At 36.1% G+C, this 22,433-nt stretch overlaps 1 protein-coding gene across 4 annotated transcripts in view; it reads right to left on the bottom strand.

Moving 5' to 3' along the window:
- Window positions 1–22,433, bottom strand: part of ZNF292 (zinc finger protein 292) — a 95,556-nt gene that overhangs the window by 32,074 nt on the left and 41,049 nt on the right. For 3 of the 4 annotated variants that reach the window (XM_045057815.1, XM_003986354.6, XM_045057814.1), the window contains 3 exons: window positions 12,931–13,085; window positions 12,667–12,745; window positions 10,304–10,439 (listed from right to left, as the gene is read on the bottom strand). In XM_045057815.1, the coding sequence (XP_044913750.1) occupies window positions 10,304–10,439; window positions 12,667–12,745; window positions 12,931–13,085 (370 nt within the window). Of the gene's footprint in view, window positions 1–10,303; window positions 10,440–12,666; window positions 12,746–12,930; window positions 13,086–22,433 lie in introns of those variants that run through there. The other variant, XM_045057816.1, reaches the window with a different exon arrangement.

The following is a 22,433-nucleotide window of genomic DNA, read 5'->3' as shown; positions in this document are numbered from 1 at the left end:
GAAAACAATATGGAAGTTCCCCAAAAAGTTAAAATAGAACTAGCTACCATACGATCCAGCTATCCCACTTACGGGTATATACACCTAAGAACTGAAAGGAGGGTCTTAAAGTGATATGCACATGCACCCCCATGTTTACAGCAATATTACTCATAACAGCCAAGAAGTGGAAGCAATCCCAATGTCCACCAATAAATGAATAAACAAAATGTGGTATATACATGCAGTGGAATGTTATTCACTTTTTTTTATTTTTGAGAGAGGGCATGCGAGCAAGGGAGAGAGAAAAAATCTTAAGCAGTCTCCACATTCAGAGCAGAGCCCAACACAGGGCTCAATCCCACAACCCTGGGATCATGACCTGAGCTGGAATCAAGAGTCAGACACTCAACTGACTGATGCACACAGGTGCCTTAAAAAGAAAGGAAATCCTGTCACATGCTACAACACGGATTATCCTTGAAAACATTATGTTAAGTGAAATAAGCTAGTCACAAAAAGGTAAATATGGTATTAAAGTAATCAAATCACAGAAACCAAAAGTAAAATGGTGCTTAACTACTGGCTGGTAGAAGTGGGTAGGGTAGAAGGAGTTGCTATTATTACAGAATTTTAGTTTTGCAAATGAAAAAGTTCTGGAGACCTGTTTTACAACAATATGAATATACTTAACACTGGACCATACACTTAAAAATGATTAAATGGTATATTTTATGTTACATGTTTTTAACCACAATAAAAAAAATAAATTAAAAAATCAATGCAGCATTGTTAGTCACAAATATCCAAATTTAGAAATTTAATAAAACCACAACACGTCAAGCTCTGGATAAGTGGCTCTTAACCCTGGCTGTACAATTATCTTGATCTTACAAAAAACTACTGATGACTGGGGCTCAGACCCACAGACTATGGTCTGAGGTAGGCCTCTTAAGCACTGAAATGTCTGAAAACTGTCCAGGTGATTTAGGCACAGCCAGGATTGAGTACCACTGCTGTAGGTATCTAGATTTCAGTGCCCAAATTACCAATTAGGGATAGTCTTAATATTCACCCCACCCCTCATCCTTTCTTGAGGGAATATACTACATTTGTAAGAAATAGAATTTTTACTTAAAAGATTTCAGTCTTGCTTCCTTTTTCATTAATCTGAAACTTTATGGTCATAATGGATTATAGTAAAAATTTATGATAACTGAATTTTTGACATGATTGATATGAAACAGAATTTTTAAAAATTAAAAAAAAAATTCTCTGTCAGAGCACCTGGGTGGCTCAGTCGGTTAAGGGTCAGGCTCTTGGTTTCAGCTCAGGTCATGATCTCACAACTTGTGGGTTCAAGCCCTGTGTCGGGCTCTGCGCTGGCGACACCAGCCATGCTTGGGATTCTCTGTCTCCCCTGTCTCTCTCTGCCCCTCCCCCACTTGTGCTGTCTCTGTCTCAAAAATAAACATTTAAAAAGAATTTTTTATTTAATAAAAATCCACATCATAGATGAACCTAGTTAGTACGCAACATTAAAATTTTTGTGTGAAGTAAGATCTCATTATGAGTTTTACGTTTAAGTTCTGACATATTTATCCACGTAACATTATTATAAAATACACTCATTAATGTTTCAAGATGTTTCAAGAAACCAGTGAGTGTATTTTAAAATCATTTTTAGTGAAAATGAAAATATGGGGGTCACTATGTTTATATTTAATTACATAAAAATAGAGTATAAATACAAATATGTCATCAGCCCAAAACTGCAAGTGAATACTTTTATAAGCTTACTGTAGTTTAATTCTGTCAGCTTAATTTTATCCCGTCACTGATCCTCAAGGATCTAAGGGTTATATACAAGTAAAAGGCAATCTAATTTAGTAGTGATTTTTAAAAATAAAATCTAAAATGTTCCCTTCAGTTATTTTGTATACCAAGACAAGGTCAGTTAAGGGCAAAGAAGAGAAGGGGACACAAAGCAATAGAAAAAGGAAATTAAACAAACAACAGAGGAAGGGAGGGAGGGAGGGACAACCAAAGAGAAACAAGTTAGGTCAACTGTATTCCTAAAAGTACTTCATACAGTCTTTAAGGTTTTCTTTTTAGTAACTTTCTGTAAGAAATGTCCTAACACAAAAAAAATTGTCAGTAGATTTAAGTCTACTTAAAGGTTTCAGAGTCACCTCTTCTGGCATTCTCTGTATAGACAGGTAAAGATATACATATGTATCTTTATACAAAAAAAAATATATATAGTATATATCTTTATACAAAAAAAAAAAAAAAAATACACCAAAAATGTACCAAAAGAGTGAAGGAACTACAGATTTCTTATCCAAAAGTAAATGCAGCTGTAATCATATCTGGCCTCATCCTATTTACCTGGAAAGTATGAGTTATCACCTGCTCTCTCCTCCCATATCCCCTCCCTTCAAAATATTATTATATCTTATGTATACTAATACCTGATATACCAAGGAACAATTCTCTACCTTCACTTTTAAATGCAAAGTTTATTACTGAAATAAAGACTTATTTTCTCACAAAACTCTTAAGGATTTATAAGTACTGTGGTAAAGCTTAAGCTTTAGAAATTTCCTTTGAAAAAGAATGGGTTCTGGGGGGAAAGACACTGCTGGGCTTCAAATTCAAGAAAGGACTGGAAAGATGATAAAAATTTAATCTGTGCAACTGCAAATTATCCCAATATATCAGAATAAGGGGAAAGGCTGAAGGGATTCAGTGTGACTGTAATAGGGAGCTCTCTCAGAGTCTAGATTGTAAAATGATGACATATACAAAAGAAGGGGAAGCAGGCTCAAGACCAAGGATACACACACCCTGAATGTTATAGACCTGGTACTAATCTGTGTGAACTGTTATTAAAGCTAGAACCCAAGATGGCCCCTAGCTCACCACAAATGTTGAGAACAATCAAACTGGCAAAGGTGGGTACCTTCTCGAGAAAAGTCTGCTGCTTGGGTGTGACTATGTATTATTTATAATGACAGAGAAAAGGGAGACTTCCTCTTTTCTTATGGTGGTTCTGATAATAATAAACTTTAGACTTAAAAGGATAGATAGGAAAATGTAATTTTCAAAATGGGGCTGAGCAATAGAAATAATCCTAAATAAGAGTCTCAAAATTAATTATATTAAAAACATGGCTTGTGATTGTTCAGAAGAAGGTATGTGAGTGTTAAGTGACAAGACAGATTCACTAAACACAAATTAGGTTATACCTGCCAAATTATCCCAAAATGTCCCCAAATGTATCAGAGACCCAAATATAAAATGCAAAACTTCTATGAGAAAAAAATCTACAGAACTCTAGGTTTGGTAGTGAGGATGTATGTATTTATGTATGCATGTACTGTTATTCTATTTTATTTCAGTATAGTTAACACAGTGGTAATGAGTTTTTAGATAAAACACCAAAAGCATGATCCACAATAGAAAAAATTCCTAAGTTGGACTTCCTTAAAATTTAAAATTTCTGCACTGTTAAGGAAAAGGATAAGCCACAGATTGAAAGAACATATTTGCAAAACTTATAAAGGACTTGTATCCAAAATATACAAAGAACTGTTAAAACTTAACAATAAGAGGGGCGCCTGGGTGGCGCAGTCGGTTAAGCGTCCGACTTCAGCCAGGTCACGATCTCGCAGTCCGTGAGTTCAAGCCCCGCGTCGGGCTCTGGGCTGATGGCTCAGAGCCTGGAGCCTGTTTCCGATTCTGTGTCTCCCTCTCTCTCTGCCCCTCCCCCGTTCATGCTCTGTCTCTCTCTGTCCCAAAAATAAATAAATGTTGAAAAAAAAAAAAAAACTTAACAATAAGAAAACAAATGATCTGATTAAAAAACAGGCAAGAATTCTAAAGGGATGCCTCATCAAAGAAGATATACAGATGGCAAGCATGCATATTTAAAGATCTTCAGGATCTTATGTCATTACAGAAATTGTTAACTGAAACAAAAATGTGGTATTACTATACACCTATTAGAATGCTAAATTCCCCCAAATAGGTAATACCAATTGCCAGTGGGGGTCTAGAGCAATAAGAATTCTCATTCATTGCTGGTGAGAATACAAAATGGTATAGTCACTTTAGAAAAAGTCTGGCAGATTCTTACAAAGCAAAACATAGTCTTACCATAAGATTTAGCAATCTTACTCCTAGTATTTACCCAACTGATGTGAAACTTGTGTCCACACAGAAACTTGCATGCACATGTTTATAGTAGCTTTGTTCATACACAGCAACTTGTAGCAAACAAGATATCTTTTAACAGGTGAATGGATAAAGAAACGGGATGAAGAATCTTTTTTATTGCTAATCAGCAATAAAACAGCAATGAGCTGTTAAGGTATTAAAAACATAGAGGTCTTTAATAAGCAATAAAAAATATTCAGCAATAAAACAGAATGAGCTGTTAAGGTATCAGAGACATAGATGAATGTTAAATGCATACTGCCAAGTAAAAGACACTAGACCAAAAGCCTATAATTATGAAAATCTCGAAAAGGCAAAACTATAGAGATGGTAAATAATCAGTAGTTGTCAGGTGTTCAGGAGAGGGTTAAATGGGTGAAGATAGTAGATATTTTCACGGCAGTGAAACTATTCTGTATGATACCGTAATGGTGGATACATGGCCACCATGCATTTGTCAAAGCCTATAGAACCTTACAGAACAAAGAAGGAATCTTAAGACATGCAAATTAAAAAATTATTTAGGAAGTTGGGGACACCCAGGATGAAATGCAGAATACGGCAAAAAAAAAAAAAAAAAAAAAAAAAAATCTAAACGGTACTACAAGTGTTACGAAAGAACTTTACTGGAAGAGGTGGGGAAATACTCATCTAACTTTGGATGAGTGGAGCCTATCAGAAAAATGGCAAGATACTGTACACAAGCATTGTACTCTAATCAATAAAGCCGTTTTCCACAGAGGTAGAAAACATGTACACTAAGACTGATTAATTAAGTACACAGACGGCCAATGGTGTAGGAGGTCAGTCTGAAAAGGCTACATTATTGCATGACTCCAATTATATGACATTCTGTTTATGTGAGAGGTTATAGATAAGCAAGAGAAGGCTAGAATGATCCTTGTGGTATGGATTTGAGTGAAATACATCAGCATGAACACATTCATATTTAGTTTAATACACATACAGCTGGTTACATATAGAAATATTTACAGATGTGTATATACACGGCTTAGCATACCTACATATATTTTCTTGCTTTGTCTGTTGAAAGGTCCTAAAAGCAATGACACCTCCACAGCAATGAACACACCCAGTTATCAGATCTTAGTTTCTAATACTAGTCTCTAAGAAAAAGAACAAGGGCTCTTTGGAAAAATAGCTGATTCTAGGACTGGGGTAGAAAATATGCAAAATAAGCTGGAGTACCTTACAGTGTCAGAAAGCAAGGAAGTACTCAAATGAAAAACATAACCCACAACGAAGGGGGTATGTAAAAGGGACGCAGAAGTTAAATCAAAGAGTTCTCAATGGCCAAAGCTGGGACAATTTGAGCAACTAAAATAAAGTAGTATTGGATTATCACCAAAGTAGACAATGAATATCCATTAGTCCATACTGATATAAATAAATGACTGAATAAAAGGGTTAAAAGACAAATCTGTGTAGAATTCCAAATAATCTGTATAGATACTGCCCCCTCAAGAAAGTGGAGCTCAAATTTCCACCTCTGAAGTGTGGTCTGTATGTAGTAACTTCCTTCCAAAGAGTACTGTATGGAAAGGGAGGAAAAGAATAACTTTGAAGTGGAGAAACTTGATAAACACATTACCTCATCCAGGTAATCAAGTAATGTTAATATCAACAATGAGAAGTCATGCGGAGAGTATGTACCCTTGATATGATGTGATAACAATGACATTTTACCTCTGTGATCTTTCTCCCCAAATCCATAAGCCCAGTTCTAATCATGAGAGCAACATCAGATAACTCCCAGTTAAGGGACATTCTACAAAATACCTGACCAGTATTCCTCAAAACTGTCAAGGTCATCAAAAACAAGGAAAGTCTGAAAAATTGTCACAGCCAAGAGGAGCCTAAGAAGACATGACGACTAAATGTAATGTGGTATCCTGGATGGGATCCTGGAACAGAAAAAGGACATTAGGTAAAAACTAAGGAAATCTGAATAAAGTATGGAAGTTAGTTAATAACAAAGTATAAATATTGGTTTATTAATTGTGACAAATGTAGCATACTAATTTAAGATATGAAGAGTAAGGAAAATTGGCTGTGGGGTATATGGGGACTTTTCACAATTCTAAAACTATTCTAAAAATAAGAAGTTCATTTTTAAAAGTAATAAATTAGGTCATAGTAACCTCAGTATTAAACAACACTACTTAAAAGAACTCTAGCCAAGTACTTGTTATGGTCTTTCACCCAATCCTTATATACAAAAAAGGAGAACCATGGAGCAGACAAAAAGAAAAATAGGAATATTTGATCAAACAACCATAATCAAACAGTACTGATTAAAGGACTAAAAGCAAGAAGGAAGATTTCTAGAAATATCTCAGGGGCTAGGTTTCTGGACACGACCATTTTATGGTTATTATCAAGGACGTGGATGTCAACAGAATATATGTTAATAAGAGGAAACTGGTAAGGACAAAAACCTTGAATGACAAAATCAAGACTTAAAAGAATATTGACAAGTTGCCGAGACAGAATAAATCTAACAGTGAAATTAAGCAGAACGGGGAAAAAAAGGCAATGCCTTGTGTGCCAAAAGACAAAGTATAAAAATGTAGTTGAGGGGTGCTTGGGTGGCTCAGTCAGTTGAGTGTCCAACTCTTGATTTTGGCTCAGGTCATGATCTCACAAATCTGGAGTTTAAGCCCCACACTGGACTCTGAGCTGTCGGGCTCTGTATTGACAGCACAGAGCCTGCGTGGGATTCTCTCTCTCCCTCTCTCTCTGCCCCTCCCCTGCTCATGCCCTCTCTCTCTCTCTCTCTCTCTCAAAATAAATAAATAAGCTTAAAAAATGTAGTTGATAATTTAAGGGTAGCATTTGTTTTAAAAATTTTGTGTGATTTTAGTAATGTCATCAAGTTGTATGATATGACTACCCAAAACGGTTAATGTCATCTCAAGTCACACTAACATGTATAAAATGTTAGGATGAAAAATATGAGAGCACCAATGACTTCAAAGCTGGCCAGATCATATTTAGGGTACACATGAAGTTCTAAGAATTATACATTAAAGAGAACAACAAAATGCACTGAAAAACAGGAATCATGGGGACGCCTGGGTAGCTCAGTCAGTTAAGTGTGACTTCAGCTCAAGTCATGATTTTGCAGTTTGTGAGTTCGAGCCCTGCGTCGGGCTCTGTGCTGACAGCTCGGAGTCTGGAGTCTGGAGCCTGCTTCGGATTCTGTGTCTCCCTCTCTCTCTGCCCCTCTCCTGCTCGCACTCTTTCTCTCTCTGTCTCAAAAATAAACATTAAAAACAAAACAAAAACCAGGAATCATGAATGTAGATTTAACATCTTTAAAAATCTCAACTGCTATGGCATGAAAGAGGGATTTATACTTTGGCATGGCTTTAGGGGTAGCACTAGATCCAAAAGATGGAATTCTAAGAATGCAGTTTTCGCAATTTTCACAGTGAAGATTTTCTAATCATAGGTTAAGAATGGACTGAACTACCTAGCAAACCATTCTCTAGAAGTGTTCAAGCAAAGGCCAATTTATTATCAGTGATGTTTTAAACGGGAGTTAAAAGTGGGCTTTAAAAAAAAAAAAAAACAAAAACATTCAGTCTTTCCAATCTTGAGATTATGACCAAAGAAAGACTCAAGTAACATGTAAGCTTCAAGTTCCTGTGATATTCAAAGGCCATCTACCTGAATATGTTGATTTAGTTATTACAGTTACTTTATTCTAGGATGCTAAAACCTTAAAGTGAAACCAGCATTTAAAATTTTGAGTTCCACCCACGCTCAATCCCTCAAATCAAAGAGCATTTCTTGGTTTAGCTGGGTTGTAGTGGGTCCAAACTTAGTCAATTAAAAAAAAAATTCAGAATTAAGTAGATAACTGTTCAAATGCATGAAAACTCTAGAGGCTTTACTATAAACTAATGAGCACAGCCTACTGAGGTGTACTCATTCTCTCAGCTCTAGCTCTTCACTTCACACTTGCTGTAGGCTAGATTAAGTTAAACTAAGGGGCTAGAGAGGTAAAACTAAAAGCTCCCCATCCTTTTCAACCATCAAGTTTGAAAATGTAAATCAATTCGTATTTTTGTGTAAAATGTTAATTCCTTCAAGTTTTCCAAAGCAGGTAATAAACATACACTTCTAGTTTATGTGTGTGATTAGCCATAAAATAACTCCCATCAAAGAGACATTCTAAGTAAAAGAGGACCAAGTGAAGACTATGGATGCAAAATCTCTGTCATTTCACATCTGAGTTGTATTAAAGTCTGGCTACCTATAACCCACTGTACTGTAAGAAACTCCTCTTGGCTAAATAGTCCACAAATTACTCTAGTAGCTATGTCAGGCAAAGAACAAGAAATAGAGCAGCACAGAAATGGGCAGAGACTTTGTTAATAGAAACAATGTTAAGCACGTTTAAGCAAGTAAGGAAACTGAGCACATGCTCTTTTAAAATAAATCTTAAATCTCTGCTAAGGTAAAGATTCCATTTTCCTGTTTAGCGTAATGTGTAAGTTTGGCAAAAATGCTATTCAGAAACTAACAACAGAGAAGAGGAGTTAATTCTTTAATTTAAACTAGGTGCAATTTTATTTACAGGTTTTAGGCTAGGTGCCAGCAGGCATGATATAAAAAGGAGAGAAGTCCTGACTTCAATTCCTGGCTCTGCCTCACATCACTGGCAATGTGATATAGAAAAGACAACCAATCTTCCTGAGCCTCCATTTCTCATCTGTAAAATAGGGACAATAAAGATCCTGCCTTTTTCACAGGATCATTGTGAGGGTTAAATGAAACCAGTACTTCTAAAAGCACATTTCAAACCGTTAGGAACTATACAATGCAATTTGATATTATTATTAACATATTACATCCAATATTTCCAAAAGCTGGATAGATCAGAAAGTATAATTTGATTATAAGAACAAAATCACAGTGGTGGTAGTATACTAGGATAAAACTAATATGCCAAAGGCAAAAAAATCTGAGATTCTCAACTTTTAAATGTTGTTATTATTAATTTAAGTAATGAGAGTCCACTCCCCATTTCTCCAAGGTCTTGAGAACACTGTGGCTAATCTGTAGGTATCCATGATGGAAGGCGGTACTAAAAATCATCTGGCTTATGAAAATTAAGAAACAGATAACATTGCTAGAACTATCAGAAAAGCATGGAGAAATGGTTAAGAGGGGAGCCAGGTAGAAAAAAAACCCGCTTGAAGAGAAGTTTGGAGACTGGCTGGGAAGACTGTTTGGTAAATATCAAAATACCAGAAGAATTCACAAGCAATGGCCCTAACAACACTTTCTCAGGGCCTTCACAATTTGCTATTACATAGCAAAATACCTAGGGTTCGCCATCAATCAACAAGCAAAGCAGCAATAAACAACAGAAGTAGTTTATTTACTTCTTCAGTTAAATACCCTGGGAAAGGTCTGGATGAAATCTGGGTACTTTCCTAAACAATTTCAAGAAAAGTACCAAAGACTGTAACTGTGGTCTTCTTCATGGTGTATATAATTTTTGAACTCTTTTGAACATTAAGTGTTATACATATTATTAGTGATTTAGCCACCTACTTCAACAGGATATCTGCCAGTTTAACTGGAATCTTTACTGCCCAAGCTCATCCAATAACAACAAAACAGAATAAAATAAGATGGAGCAACAAGCTGAGAAAGAGTACTAATCTTAAAGGCAAAGACTTGAGAGTTCTAGCATGAATTTCTGTCTCTGTTTTGAGGAAAATCATTTAACTACCCTACTTCTGCTTCTCCATCTGTCAAGTAAGTTATCAAATATAAGCTAGACTGCCACCTGTCAGGATGTTGCAGAGTGAATTCCTCTACTGAAAAGATGCTGGGAAAATTTTTAGTTTTTCTGTTACTCTAAGATTGTGTAATATCCTATAAATACATCTTCCCCCAAATAAAATAAAGGTGAAGGGCCTGAAGCACCTCAGGTAAAATTTAATTAAATGGTCCTTCTCTGGGAAATCTTGAGATGAATTATACTTATCAAAACAGTTTTTTAAGTACTCATTTTTTTTTCTAGTCTAGTGATTTTTATTTTCTCTCTCTCTAGAAAATTTACCTTTATCCTTATCCAATGGTTCCTGGGAAAGAATAGTGCACAGTACCGGGTTTTTCCACACCCCAGTCTCTTGAGCTAGAGTAGCTAAAAAATGCAATTCACAGCTGCCATTCTCCATCAGCTTTTCATGAGCTACCTATAAATATTAAATAAACATCCAAAGAATTACAACAGATTTTTAAAAGCAAGCTTATCAGGCTCTAAATATAATACTAACTTTTGAAAAGACTTTTATCTTAAAATTTTCACATCACATTACAAAGTGCTGAATTCCTTTACTTCTGATTTTTTCAAGATGAATCTCAAGAATTGTATCAATTATAAATTTTAATAAATACAATGTATTTCTAGAAATAAGTCAAACTTATTTTTCCTCCAAAATCTAAACCAAGAGCAAAGTTATTTCTCAAGGAAGCTATCAGAATATCCATAGCATAAAAGACCTTACACATTTTATATCCTGTGTTAGTAAAAAAAAAACAAAAACAAAACTTTTCCCAAAAAACTACCATTAATAAGTGACAGATCTGCATCAAGGCCTAAGTGACAACATACACATATCCCAATAAAAGGGACTTTTGAAAACAACTAAATGCATGATTTTTCATTTATTTATTACATAGCCTTGGCAATATTCTATTTAAAGCTACGACACTAAAACTTGCTTACTAGTTGTTTCCAAGTGTTCATGCATTTAGTGTATTCTTCGAAACACAAAAGGACCAATAGTTTTTACCCAATTCAGAAACTGTTCATTGGGAATGTCTATGGGCAAAGGACTAAGGAAGAGAGCAACTGGTCCTGCATTTATGGGGCTTATCCTCTACTGGGGTAAAGAAAGGGGAAGCGCAGGCTAAATGAAACAAATGCTGTTAAGCAGGTATAAAATAACCCCAAGGAAGCTCTGAAATAAGAGCAAAGTGTTATGGAAACTCTTAAAGCTACATACTATGTTTATACAAAAAGTCTATTCCTCAGAACCATAGAATCTTCCCACTGCAACAAGTTCCAGGGCTTGAAGAAATTTTCTTTAAGTAATTGCTGAAAGCTACCATATAAGGATTTAAAGAGTTATTTCCTCCTCATTAACCCATATGGAAAATATCAACTAGTGCTTCTGTTTCAAAAAGGAAAGTTTAAAAGTTTATCTTATGTCAACAAACAAAATAATGAGAAATTCAGTATTATATTTGCATATAAACAACTTAATTCAGGGATAGAGTGCCAAACAATGAAAAGTTCTACAATAATTATTTACCTAAAAATAAATACTTGCTGGGGAAATAACCTAAGACATGAGGTACTGATATGCTGAAGTAGAAACTACATGATCAAAAAGTTATTTGCAACGTGACAAACAAGACAAGACACCTTCATTGCCACAAACAATTAAGTATTATGTGTAAAATACTATGTGAAATCCTATAATATTAAGATATGAATCCTACCTTCAAGAATTTTGCAACTGATGAAGATTTTAATGGTTAATATTGAAATAGGAAAGCTGATTTCTCTACCTAAATATAGTTTATTTCACATGCTTCTAAAATTTGAGAATAAAATTCTCTTTAATGTATCTCCTACAGAAAAACATCAAGCCAAAACATATTTTAAGAACTCTGGTTAGAGAAAGAGACAAGTATACTTTGTGAAACTAGCTAGCAGAAACATTCTTTTTAATTAATCAATTAATCAAAACGTACTTGAAGCTATAGTATATCCAGCACAATCTAGTGCTTGAAACAAAATTTAACATTCTTGAAAATATTCCAAGACAACTAAGTACTAAATTGTGTAGGACTACGTAAGGCAGAATAATAGCACTAAATAAAAAAGACAAAGCATGTGTTTTCAGTTATAGGAGAAAAGCATGAACTCTGGAATAAAGAACCTTGATTCAAATGACTACTCTGCAAAATCAACTGTACAAATTTGGGCAAATAAATATTTTAAAGTATGAGCCTCAGTTTCCTCACCTTTAAAATGGGAAAAATATACCTACCCCCACAAAGGATTATATGATATATTAAATTCTTATAAAAATATTGCAGATGTTCAGCAATTAAACTGTTTCTAAATACAAATTAGGGCATTTTCTTTTATTTTCCCTTACTGGTCTGGCAAAGTCCTAAACTGATCTTAAAGAACAGTGCAATATTCAACCAATCTATCTAAATGTATACATTCATTTAGCACACATTTATTGAACATCTACTATATGCATGACATTAGTGTTAACAAGAGCTGCAATTAATGCTTGTTATTAGTTAGATGTTTTAAAGTGTAACCAAAAAATTTATATAGAGTAAAGAAAACAGACATAAGATATGCCTATATGAAATCTAATAGGTAGATATTCTCACCTGCACCAGTGTCTGAAACTGTTCCCACTGTTTATCTGATAACTCGACAGGTAGGCACAATAAAAGTTCAACACAGCTTCTAAAAAACAAAAAATTGGTAACGATAGAAATAATTATTAAGATTCAAAGTAAAATAAAACAAATAATTCTAGTATCAGTAGGTACCCCAAAACTATTCTACTTAAACTATCATAAAAGACTGAAATACAGAATTAAAACAAAAGAGCTGTATCTGATTTTTTATTTACTCAAAGGTCTACTCACAATGCCAAGCGTTCCAGAACCAATGCTACATTTTCACATTCAGAGGTAAGATAAGGTCGGGCTTTAACATAACTTTGGATAGCCACTGTGTATACCTCCAATAAAGGTAAAGGATCTTCTGAAGTTTTCCATTTCTCTGCATATTCAAGGAGTGTCTGTTTTGGAAGGAATAATAAAAAATATTCAACGTAAATCAAAATACATACTGGCTAATCAGTTTTTCTCTCCTCCCTGAGAAATTCTGAAAAATAACATGCTTTATCTATGAAAACAAAAAGTAGCTTATACCAATTAAATTATTAAAAGTAATAAAGCCATAGTCTTATTTGTAGCAGCTCTCTAGAGGAGAAAAGATTAGTGTTAATTCATCCAACAACAGCATCATTTCATGAAGGATGACTTCCTTAGTCAAAATGTCACCTTTCACCCCCAAACTTCTAAGATTTAAAAGTTGTTTTAAAAACAAGATACCTAGACCAGCTTGACCAGGAGGCATGTAGTAAAGAATTTCAAATATTTACACTTCTATTTTTCATATAGGGAGCATAAAATTGAACACCTAAAATAAATAAATTGCATATATGGTCAGAAGAAATTAACTTTTCAGTTAACAAAAAATAACGGTACAACATATTGCTATTTTTTATGACAAGTTTTATCATTTAAAAAAAATCATCTAAAGAACTTCAACAATAATAAAGTCAAATAACTTGTATAATAAAGTGCTTATTTTTTTTAAATAGAAACTACTCCTCATCCCTTAATGAAGTAAATATTTCAAATGCACCATATCAGAATTACTAAAAGGAAAAAACCCTGTTTATTCTATAGAAAGAAGAGATGGAATAAACTGGCAGCAGCATTTAAGCAGACACCCACATTTAAGATTCTACAACTATTAAAATCGTGGGTTACTAAAAAGTATTATCTAAAAGGTTCTATAAGTATGCTAAATAAAGGACTCTAATTGTTTTTATAATATAGAAAACTGCCATAATTGGTCCTCTTCACACTTCAAGATTTAAGACTCGTCTCATCACATGTGTAAATTCAGTGTCCTTTCCTAGAAAAGAGGGTATCTTGAATGAAAACTCCACGAGGGCTTATTATTTTTTGGCCTACAGAAGCAGTTTTTTAAAAAATATGTAGGGGCGCCTGGGTGGCTCAGTTGGTTGAGCATCTACTTCGTTCAAGGTGATGATCTCGCAGTTCATGGAGGTCAAGCCCCACGGTGGGCTCTGTGCTGACAGCTCGGAGCCTGGAGCCTGCTTCCGATTCTGTGTCTCCCTCTCTCTGCCCCTTCCCTGCTCATGCTCTGTCTCTCTCTGCCTCTCAAAGATGAATAAATGTTAAAAAAAAAAAAAAAAAAAAAGTAAAAACAATATGTAGATAGGTAAGAAGGTAGGAAGGAAGTTAGGAAGGAGGAAGGAAGAAATTACATTCTACCATTAAACACTCAAAACACTGCCTTGTCTTCTCTACTACCTCTAATAGTAGTTAAGTGATCAGAGAGGATAAGGAAGGAAGAAAGGACTAGAAAGGGTAATCTGGTAAATTTAAGAGCAATGCAGCAACAACTCACTTTATGAGCAGTCATACATATATCCACAGACCCTGACCCTCTCCAAGTTGGACAGAAGTGCAGGTAACCTGGAGACCCAAGCACTCACTTGGCCACTGATATCGGAAGTGAGGACAATCTTGAGGAACTGAATCCTTTAACCTATGGAATCTGATGCTAAGTTCAGGTAGTTAGTGTCAGGCTTTAATTGTAGAACACCTACTTGGTTTTGGAGAGTTAGAGAAATAGTATTGGGAAAAACCATGTATTTCATGTTAGCAGTAAAAAAAAAAAAAAAAAAAAAAATTCCTGCAACAAAACTTTTAAAAGTCTAAACAAAAGCTACCAACTGAATGGAAAGATGTGCATTTAGAGGTTCTTCTGTGATTATCTGTCTATTTCTAGGAATGAAATGGAGTATAATATTCTGTGTTTCACACATGCAAATGTTGGCAAGGTTAGTTTTAATGTTTTCCTTGGACATTTTATGATGATGTGACAGAGGATGACCTTACTCACATGTTCAAGAATTTCAGAAGTAACACCAACGATGCATACAATTCTTACTTCAGCTAGCACTTGTTTTTCTACAAAAAGTTATTAAGTATCATTTTCCTTTTTCTGGAAAAACATGTTTGGATGTCTAGGGAATTTCATGCCAGGCAAATGTTCCTAATCTAACATAGATTAGATTGAACACTTAGGCCTCTTGCAATAATGAATCAATTTCCATAATAATAATAGCTTTTGCTAGAAGAGAAAATATATCATACCAATTTCCCAATAGTTCTGAAATTGTAAGCTTCCTTTTTAAAATTATCTCCTAACCTCCCAAAAAAAAAACCCTAAAGAAGGTGATATATTTCTACATATATATACATATCCAGGCATACCTCATTTTACCGCACTTCACTTTATTATGGTTCAAAGGTATTGTTTTTTGGTTTGTTTGTTTGTTTGTTTTTTACAAATTGAAGGTTTTGGCAACTTTGCATTGAGCAAGTCTATCAGCACAATTTTTCCAACAGTATTTACTTACATTGTGTCTTTGTCACATTTTGGTAATTCTTGCAATACTTCAAAATTTTTCATCATTATTCTTTTGTTTGTTATGGTGCTCGGTGATCTTTGATGTCACTACTGGAATTGTTAGGGCACCACAAACTGTATTCATAGGACAGTGAACTTAATCTATAAACGCTGCATGTGTTCTGACTGCTCCACCAACCATCTCTCTCCTTCTCCTTGGGCCTCCCTATTCTCAGAAACATAACACTATTGAAATTAGGGCAATTAACCCCGCTGTGGCGTCTAAGTATTCAAGAGAAAGAAGAGTCACATGTCTCTCTCTTTACATCAAAAGCTAGAAATGACTAAGCTTAATGAGGAAGGCATGTCGACAGCCAAGACAAGCTTAAAGCTAGGCCTCCTGTGCCAAACAGCCAAATTATGAATGCAAAGTTAAAGTTCTTGAAGGAAATGAAAAGTGCTGCTTCCATGAATACATGGATGCTAATAAAGTGAAACAGTCTTGGGGGCGCCTGGGTGGCGCAGTCGGTTAAGCGTCCGACTTCAACCAGGTCACGATCTCGCGGTCCGTGAGTTCGAGCCCCGCGTCAGGCTCTGGGCTGATGGCTCAGAGCCTGGAGCCTGTTTCCGATTCTGTGTCTCCCTCTCTCTCTGCCCCTCCCCCGTTCATGCTCTGTCTCTCTCTGTCCCAAAAATAAGATAAGCGTTGAAAAAAATTAAAAAAAAAAGTGAAACAGTCTTATTACTACTGATAACGCAGAAAGTTTTAGTGGTCTGAATAGAAGGTCACCAGCCACAACATTCCCTAAACCAAAGACCCTAACTCTCCTCAATCCATGACAGAGAGGTGGGTAAACTGCAGAAGAAATGTTTGAAGCCAGCAGAGGTTGGTTCAAGAAAAGATTTAAAGAAAAGAAGCCATCTCTGTAACATAAAAGTGTAAGGTGAAGCAACAAGTGCTGATAGAGAAGCTACAGCAAGTTATCCAGAAGATCTAGTTAAGATCATTAATGAAAGTGGCCACAGTAAACAACAGATTTTCAGTGTAGACAAAACAGCCTTCTATTTCAAGAAGATGCCATGTAAGACTTTCTTAGCTAGAAGGGAGAAGTCAATGCCTGGTTTCAAAGCTTCAAGGGATAGGCCAACTCTCTTGTCAGGGCCTAATACAGCTGGTGACTAAGCTGAAGCCCATGCTGAAGATTCTAGGGCCCTTAAGAATTATGCTAAAACTACACTGCTTGAGCTCTACAAATGGAACAAAGCTTAAGGGATAACATATCTGTTTACAACATGGTTTACCGAATATTTTAAGCCCACTGTTGAGAAAAAGATTCCTTTCAAAATCTTATCACTCACTGACAATGCACCTGGTCACCCAAGAGCTATGTCAGAGATGTACAAGATTCATGTGGCTTTCATACCTAACACAACATCTGTTCTGCAGCCCATGAATCAAAGAGTTACTTCAACTTTTAATTATTTAAGAAATACATTTCATAAGGCTAGAACTAACTGCCCTAAATAGTGATTCTTCTGATGGATCTGAGCAACATAATGAAAACATTCTGGAAAGGATTAACCATTCAAGATGCCATTAAGGACATTTGTGATTCATGAAAAGATATCAAAATATCAACATTAAAAGGAGTTTCGGGGCACCTGGATGGCTCAGTTGGTTAAGTGTCCAACTCCTGATTTAGGCTCAGGTCATGATCTCATAGTCTGTGAGATGGAGCCCTGTTGAGTCAGGCTCCATGCTGGCAGCACAGAGCCTGCTTGGGATTCTCCACCCCCACCCCCTCGTTCCTACCCCATCTGCATGTACGTATACTTGCTCTCTCTCTCAAAATAAATAAACATTCTTATTTTAAGAAAATGTCACTGGGGCGCCTGGGTGGCGCAGTCGGTTAAGCGTCCGACTTCAGCCAGGTCATGATCTCGCGGTCCGTGAGTTCGAGCCCCGCGTCAGGCTCTGGGCTGATGGCTCGGAGCCTGGAGCCTGTTTCCGATTCTGTGTCTCCCTCTCTCTCTGCCCCTTCCCCGTTCATGCTCTGTCTCTCTCTGTCCCAAAAATAAATAAACGTTGAAAAAAAAAAATTAAAAAAAAAAAAAAAAAAAAGAAAATGTCACTGCCACCCCAAACTTTAGCAACTATTATTCTGATCAGTCAGCAGCTACCATCAAAGCAAAACTCTCCACTTGCAAAAAGATTATGACTCGCTAAAAGCTCAGATGATGGTTAGCATGTTCTAGCAATTTTTTAAACTAAGTACATATTTTTTAGACTGAATACTACTGCACACTAAATAGACTGCAGTATAGTATAATTTTATAAGCACTGGGAAACCAAAGAAATTATTTAAAAAAAAATTTTTTTTAACATTTATTTCTGAGAGACAGAAAGACACAGAGCATTAGCAGAACAGGGGCAGAGAGAAGGAGAGACAGAATCCGAAGCAGGCTCCAGGCTCTGAGCTGTCAGCACAGAAACTGACGCAGGGCTCAAACCCACAAACTGTGGGATCATGACCTAAGCCAAAGTCAGACGCTTAACTAACTGAGCCACCCAGGCTCCCCAAAACAAAAAATTTATTGAACTCACTTTACTGATATTTGCTTTATTGTAGTAGTCTGGAATTGAACCTCCAATATCTTTGAGGTATGCTTGTATCTACATTTTCCCCAAGACCTAAAGTTCTGAATATGTCTAGCTCTGCAAAGGGTATATGAATTCTGTTCTCCTGTCCTCAGATGAAAGAAGTTTTTAAGCTTAATTCTAATATGTAACCAAAGATGAGTTCTTTTGGGTTTAACAGAGTCTGACTGAATTGATGAGAAATATAACTGACAAATTACAGAATGTTAGATCCAGAAAGTACCTTAAAAACCATCTTTTTTTTTTTTTTTTTTTTTTTTTTTTTTTTTTACCTCATTTTACAGATGAGAAAAGAGGGAGAGGAAGCAGACTGGTGAAAAGGAGACCATTTAGGTGGCTATTTATTTAATAGTGTGGGAAAAACTTAAGTAGGGAGAGGGTAGAAAGACGACAACATACTGAGATGTTATGAAAAAAGTGATGACATGCTTGCTCATAAGGATTACATATAAGAGCATAAGTTAAAAAGTTGGCTAAAAAGCAAATATGTAAAAAAAAAAAGCAAATATATATGTGTATAAGGCTTTGAGCGTTGGTATTCATAGAAGTATATTAATAGTAGAGGTTCCCTTGTTTCTCAAGACACTAAGATCAGCAGAACCACTGTGAAACTGAAAAAATCCCCAACATAACTGGTTATTAAATTATATTTCTTCAATTAAAAAAGAGTTACTTATTTATATCTACTTTATACAAGGGCTTTTAGGTGGGAATCTCAGACTGATCAGACTCATATTCTTTTCAGAGAATCAGAAAAGACTTTAAAGATCATTTAATTCTGTTTTACAGAGTAGTAATTAAAGGGTCCAGTGACCTGCACACTATGAATAGAACTGGTAATTAGCAAAGCCAGGCACCCTTACTCTCTGTGAAACATTCTGTCCGCTACAAACAAATATGGTTTGTGGTAATGTTAAGAGAACTATAAATCTGTGGTGTTACTTTATAATTACAAGTACCTTTTACCTGTATTGCTTCAATTATGCCTCATAACAATGAGAGGAAATACTACTTATCCAATTTGCCAGCCATACTAGGATTAAGTAACTTCTTTACCAATTAAGCTTATTTTATTTCATTTTTTAATGTTTATTTTATTTTTGAGACAGAGACAGAACATGAGTGGGGGAGGGGCGGAGAGAGAGGGAAACACAGAATCTGAAGCAGGCTCCAGGCTCTGAGCTGTTAGCACAGAGCCTGATGCGGGGCTCAAATTCATGGACCATGAGATCATGACCTGAGCCAAAGTCAGACGCTTAACTGACTGAGCCACCCAGGCACCCCGAATTAAGCTTATTTTAGTTGGAAGTAAGGAAATTCAACTCAAAGCAGCATACACTAAGAAAGGCTTCTCACATAACAAGAAATTAAGAGGAAGTTCCTGGACTGGTCAGCATAGTAGCTCAACAATGTCTTCAAGACTATGTATGACAAGCACTGAGTGTCACATGTAAGTAATGAATCATTAAAGCCTACACCTGAGATGAATATGACACTGTATGCTAACTAACTGGAATTTAAATAAAAACCTGAAAGAAAAATAAAATACAAACAATAAAAATAAAACACAATGCCTTCAAGAATGCACATATGCCTTCACTCTACCATCCTCAGGTGGTACCCACCCTCAACCTCCAGTCCTTAAGAGAGTGAAACAGGTTTCTTATCCAGACTCAGCAGTTACCTGAAAGATGAGATCATCTCTTCATGTATATCTCATTTAGGAACAAGGAAACTGTTCCCAAAAAAACCCAAACCCAATTCCCATCAGATTTCTCCTCAGGTCTCAATGGCCACAATGGCATCACACACCCATGTAGAAAATCCCCCAGCCACAATGGAACCCTATGGTTGAGTTTTAAACCAATCAGAACTCACTCTCTAACGCTGGAGATAGGGCTTGACTCTCACACAAAGCCATGTGGAGGAAGGAAACTATGAATAAAATCAGGGTTCTATTAGGAAAGTAAGGGAGGGGCCAGTCTCACACTTTGGTTGTTTCACTATTGGTTTTTTCTGTCCACATGCCCTCAGGAATAAGTGAGGGGCGCCTGGGTGGCTCAGTTGGTTGAGCATCTGACTCTTGATTTTAGTTCAGGTCATGATCTCAAGGTCTGTGAGTTTGAGCCCTGCGACAGGCTCTGAGCTAGTCGTGTGGAGCCTGCTGTGCTCTATGCTGACAGCGCGGAGCCTGCTTGGGATTCTGTCTCCCTTTCTGTCTGGCCCTCCCCTGTTCATGTGCACACTCACGTTCTCACTCTCTCCCTCTCAAAATAAATGATTTTTTTTTTTTTTTTTTTTTTTTAAAGATCCTCTCTCTCCCTCAAAAAAAAGTCACTATGATCTAGTTTGGGGAGGAGTGGGAAGGGGTGGATAATACAGAAGATAAAAGATAGGGAAAGAAACAAAGTTTTTCTGTAAGGCACCAGATTGTTTCCATTAACGAGTAAACTAAAAGTATGGCAGGAAACTTTAAAACCATGTTATATGAATAATGACTGATGGAACTAATACTGCTTAATCTGGATAATAAATAACATTTACTGAATATTTACTAAAGACTAGGTGCTATTCTGAGAGCTTTACATGTAATACCTATCAGCAATTAGATAAATTACAGTAATATACTTATATTAAAAATGAACAAACTGGGGCACAAAAAGATTAAAGTAACAAGTCCCAAGACTACAGAGCTAGTTAAGAGGCAAAGAAGAGATTCCAACACTTTGGCTTTGGAATCTGAGTTCTACTAAGTTCTATATTGCTGAAGAAATTTTTGATTCACAGCCAAATTCACAAATTTGAAGACTTGTCACATATGAGTAGTTTTCTTCTGTGTGATCTCACAGAACAAACCAGGACCATTAGGTTAACAAACCAGGACCATTAGGTTAAAGTTTGAAGGAGATATATTTCTACTTCCTCTGAGGCAGAGCCATCAAACAATTAGAGTTAACCAAAACAGGACAGATTAGCCTCCTGGGACAAGAGGACAGATCACAGTTATTCAAGTAGGAACAAGACTACTCTGAGTTCAGAATGCTGGAGAGGAGTCATCTTTTGGAGACACATTCTATCATACTGGAAAAGATACACTTACTGTGTTTGGGGGGGGGGGGGTTGGAAACTGGTGGTTCACAGAGATTTTGATTACTGTATTATTTTTAGATTATTTGAGTTTCTAATCCTTAAAAATAAGCCTGGGGCAGCTGCGTGGCTCAGTCAGTTAAGCGTCCAACTCTTGATTTCAGCTCAGGTCATGATCTCACACTTTGTAAGTTCAAGCCCCGCATTGGGCTTGCACTGACAGTGAGGAGCCTTTTTGGGATTCTTTCTCTGTCCTTCTCTCTCTCTCTCAAAAAAATACATTTAAAAACTAATAATAATAATAATAATAATAATAGTCTTAATAAAATTTGATCTCTGGCTTTTCTTTCTAAAAAAATTAAAAAGCGTTGGCAACCTTAGCCCCATATACTACCATCACAACAACTGGCTGGAGCAGAGTTATGAGTCAAGGTCCTCTGGCATGGACTCTCTGGTTGCTCTGAGCCTCACCTAGCTGCCTCCCTCTTTAAGGGACCTATTTGACCCCTAGGAGGTATTTGTGGAACAAGCCTAGAGAGGAGAAAGAAATACAAGTAAAAGAAAGGTTAAAGATAATGCTGCAACAGGATCTCTAATGCAGTGTTTTACGACCTGTCCACCCCCCTCCCCGCCACTCCCCCATCATCCTCTCCCTAAGGAACCTTTTTTTCCCACTAACCATCATCCCCCATCTCCAATGAAATGTTAATACCCAGACGTACTGTATGAGCCACAAACTATTGTTATAGCTAAGGGTTTTGTTTTGTTGTTTTTGTTTTTTGGTTTTTTCTTTTTTCTTTTCCTCTCGAAGAGCCAATTTTCACCCCCTGAGAATAAAAATGCACACTTTAAAATTCTGGCTCTTAAACTGATTTCTCAGGGGCTAAATCAGCAGAGACTGGAACATATATACACTAGGTAGACAGACATTATACATTTCCAGCAGCTTCTTTTTGTTCCTCTAAGGATTATCAGGAGAGAAAACAAAAAAAGGTTTGAATAAAACCATAGAAGTGTTAAATTTAATGAACATAAGGATTAAATTCCTTATGAAGATTAAAAGGATTAAATGTCTTATGTAGAGCTAAGACTAATGGAGTGTTGGATATGTTTATACTGTCATATTCAGCTCCAATTAATATCTAGGACTGTCTAGAATAGAAGCTC

This window comes from Felis catus, chromosome B2, assembly GCF_018350175.1.
Source record: "Felis catus isolate Fca126 chromosome B2, F.catus_Fca126_mat1.0, whole genome shotgun sequence".
Lineage (NCBI taxonomy): Eukaryota > Metazoa > Chordata > Mammalia > Carnivora > Felidae > Felis > Felis catus.
Note: the sequence above shows the minus strand (reverse complement) of the source record. Positions and strands in the feature narration are given on the sequence as shown.